At 48.7% G+C, this 2,762-nt stretch overlaps 1 protein-coding gene across 1 annotated transcript; it reads left to right on the top strand.

Moving 5' to 3' along the window:
• The first annotated feature begins 1,318 nt into the window (after positions 1 to 1,318).
• On the top strand, positions 1,319 to 2,461 carry Npy4r2 (neuropeptide Y receptor Y4-2). The gene has a single exon (XM_085828925.1). It carries the CDS (start codon positions 1,334 to 1,336, stop codon positions 2,459 to 2,461), a length of 1,128 nt encoding a protein of 375 aa, XP_085685051.1. The 5' UTR covers positions 1,319 to 1,333.
• Positions 2,462 to 2,762: the final 301 nt, after the last annotated feature.

Here is a 2,762-nt window from a genome sequence, read left to right as displayed (position 1 = left end):
AACCAATTTTACTGATCTCTGGCTAATTTGGCCTTTCTGTCAAAATTATATTTGATCATAAAGATGAGTGCATATTGAAAGTGAGATGTATATTCAAAAACAGGCCTGGCTAATTAATACCTGGCATCAAAGAATGATCTCAAAGAGACAATTCTAACAGGAATACCATTTTTCAAAATTGGGCCCCTAAACCATGGTCAGCAAAACCCTACAGGGTATTTGTTAAAATACAGATTCCTTGGCTCCATCCCCTGCTCATTTCTCTGTTTCTTTTGGTGAGGGGCTCTGGAAAGTTCACTTTGAACATGCCCCTGGGAGGATCCCGATGTCTAGTGACAGTTTAGAATGGCAAACTTGTGGGATTAATAATGCCTGGAAGCTTCGTGTGCTGATCTTTAAGAGGATGTGCACCAGTATGCTGGTTGACCCTCCACGTCAGGCCCATCAGTGGCATCACTGATTGAAGGATTTGGAACCCGGGGTCTGGAGAGTCAGTGTTGTTCAAGGATCCATTTGTTCAGAGAGCCCGAGTGGGGAGGTAACCAGTGCCGGGGCTGGAGGTATGTCAGGTGACTTGAGCGTGGGTCTGATGAGCAATCACCTGTTGGTGGCAGATGTGTGCATGAGTATTATAGACAGCATGGAGAAGAGAGTGTACTGATGATCTTCATCCCTGGACGTCCTCACTTTTGCCATGTGTCACCTCAGAAACAAGGCAGGCAGGACACTACTAGGGTCTGAAGCCAGGAGGGTGCACTGTATGCCAAGCCCCAAAGCTCAGGTTCCATGGATGTCATGGAAGACGGAGAGGGTCACCTTAGAGGATCTATTGCTGTCTTTGTTGGGGTGAAGTGATACCAGGGCTTTCTGTGCTCCAATTTCTTTCTCATTAGAACAGCCTCAAATCCTGAGGTTAGAGGGAGCCTGTTGGGGGAGTTGTGGCACCTCTGAGACAGCCAGATGTCTCAGTAGCTGTGTGAGAATGGGCAAATGGCTTCCCGAGTGGCTTTTAGGTTCTTCACCCTCAAACAAAGTTAATGATACTTGACAGAATAAAGTAGCTTGTGTGCCAAACACTGAGCACAGTCTCTGACACGCAGCAAGTGCTGCCTATAAGGTAGTGAGGATTGGATGCCTGCCTCTTACCATAAGCCTTGTATGATAGCTCCCAATGCCATGAGATATAAGCAGCCAAGAACCTTTCCCTTGCCCTTATCGTTACCTGGTTCCATTGTAGATGCATGGTCCTTAAGTTCCATTTGTTTGTTTTGCAGGCTGCATCTCTGAAGTAGGCCCTTTACTCCTGGAGTGCCTGGATCTTCTCACACCTACCATGAATACCTCTCATTTCTTGGGCCCTCTCTTCCCAGGATCCCTACAGGGTAAGAATGGGACCAATCCATTGGATTCCCCCTATAATTTCTCTGATGGCTGCCAGGATTCGGCAGAGCTGTTGGCCTTCATCATCACCACCTACAGTATTGAGACCATCTTGGGGGTCCTGGGAAACCTCTGCTTGATATTTGTGACCACAAGACAAAAGGAAAAGTCCAATGTGACCAACCTACTCATTGCCAACCTGGCCTTCTCTGACTTCCTCATGTGCCTCATCTGCCAGCCACTCACAGTCACCTACACCATCATGGATTACTGGATCTTTGGTGAAGTCCTTTGCAAGATGTTAACTTTCATCCAGTGTATGTCAGTGACAGTCTCCATCCTCTCACTGGTCCTTGTGGCCCTGGAGAGGCACCAGCTCATTATCAACCCAACAGGCTGGAAACCCAGTATTTTCCAGGCCTACCTGGGGATTGTGGTCATCTGGTTCGTCTCTTGTTTCCTCTCCTTGCCGTTCCTGGCCAACAGCACCCTGAATGACCTCTTCCACTACAACCACTCTAAGGTTGTAGAGTTTCTGGAAGACAAGGTCGTCTGCTTTGTGTCCTGGTCTTCAGATCACCACCGTCTCATCTATACCACCTTTCTGCTGCTCTTTCAGTACTGCATCCCTTTGGCCTTCATCCTGGTCTGCTACGTACGCATCTACCAGCGCCTGCAGAGGCAGAAGCATGTGTTCCATGCGCACGCTTGCAGCTCACGAGCGGGGCAGATGAAGCGGATCAACAGCATGCTCATGACAATGGTGACTGCCTTTGCAGTTCTCTGGCTACCCCTGCATGTGTTCAACACTCTGGAGGACTGGTACCAGGAAGCCATCCCTGCTTGCCATGGCAACCTCATCTTCTTGATGTGTCACCTGTTGGCCATGGCTTCCACCTGTGTCAACCCTTTCATCTATGGCTTTCTCAACATCAACTTCAAGAAGGATATCAAGGCTCTGGTGCTGACCTGCCATTGCAGGTCACCTCCAGGGGAGTCTGAGCATCTGCCCCTGTCCACTGTTCACACGGACCTCTCCAAGGGATCGATGAGGATGGGTAGCAAGTCTAACTTCATATAGTCATGTCTGGGCTTTTCCCTAACATTTTTTGACACGTCCTTTCACTTAGCTAAGAAGACACATTGCAGGCTGTGATAGCATCCTGTCATTTCTGGCTTTTGGGGCCCAGATAGGTTGGCAAGAGACTTGAAGCTTGGCATTCAGATTGTTTCGCCCTTTGCTTCTGAGAGATCTCTGAGTCAGGATTCTGCAGATCACAGAGGGAACTTTGTGGCTTGAGCTGCAAGGGTATTAGAGTCAGAAGTGGCTGATTCTCACAGCCACTCAGTACAGATGCCTGGCCCAAAAGCCTTCATCCATG

Source organism: Mus caroli, unplaced genomic scaffold (genome assembly GCF_978045245.1).
Source record: "Mus caroli unplaced genomic scaffold, Mus_caroli_1 scaffold_12, whole genome shotgun sequence".
In the NCBI taxonomy this organism is placed as follows: Eukaryota; Metazoa; Chordata; class Mammalia; order Rodentia; family Muridae; genus Mus; species Mus caroli.
This window is presented reverse-complemented; position numbering and strand designations above follow the sequence as displayed.

What these genes read in the sequence shown, in the direction of transcription:
- Npy4r2 (XM_085828925.1), top strand. Translation starts at nt 1,334, where the DNA reads ATGAATACCTCTCATTTCTTGGGCCCTCTCTTCCCAGGATCCCTACAG.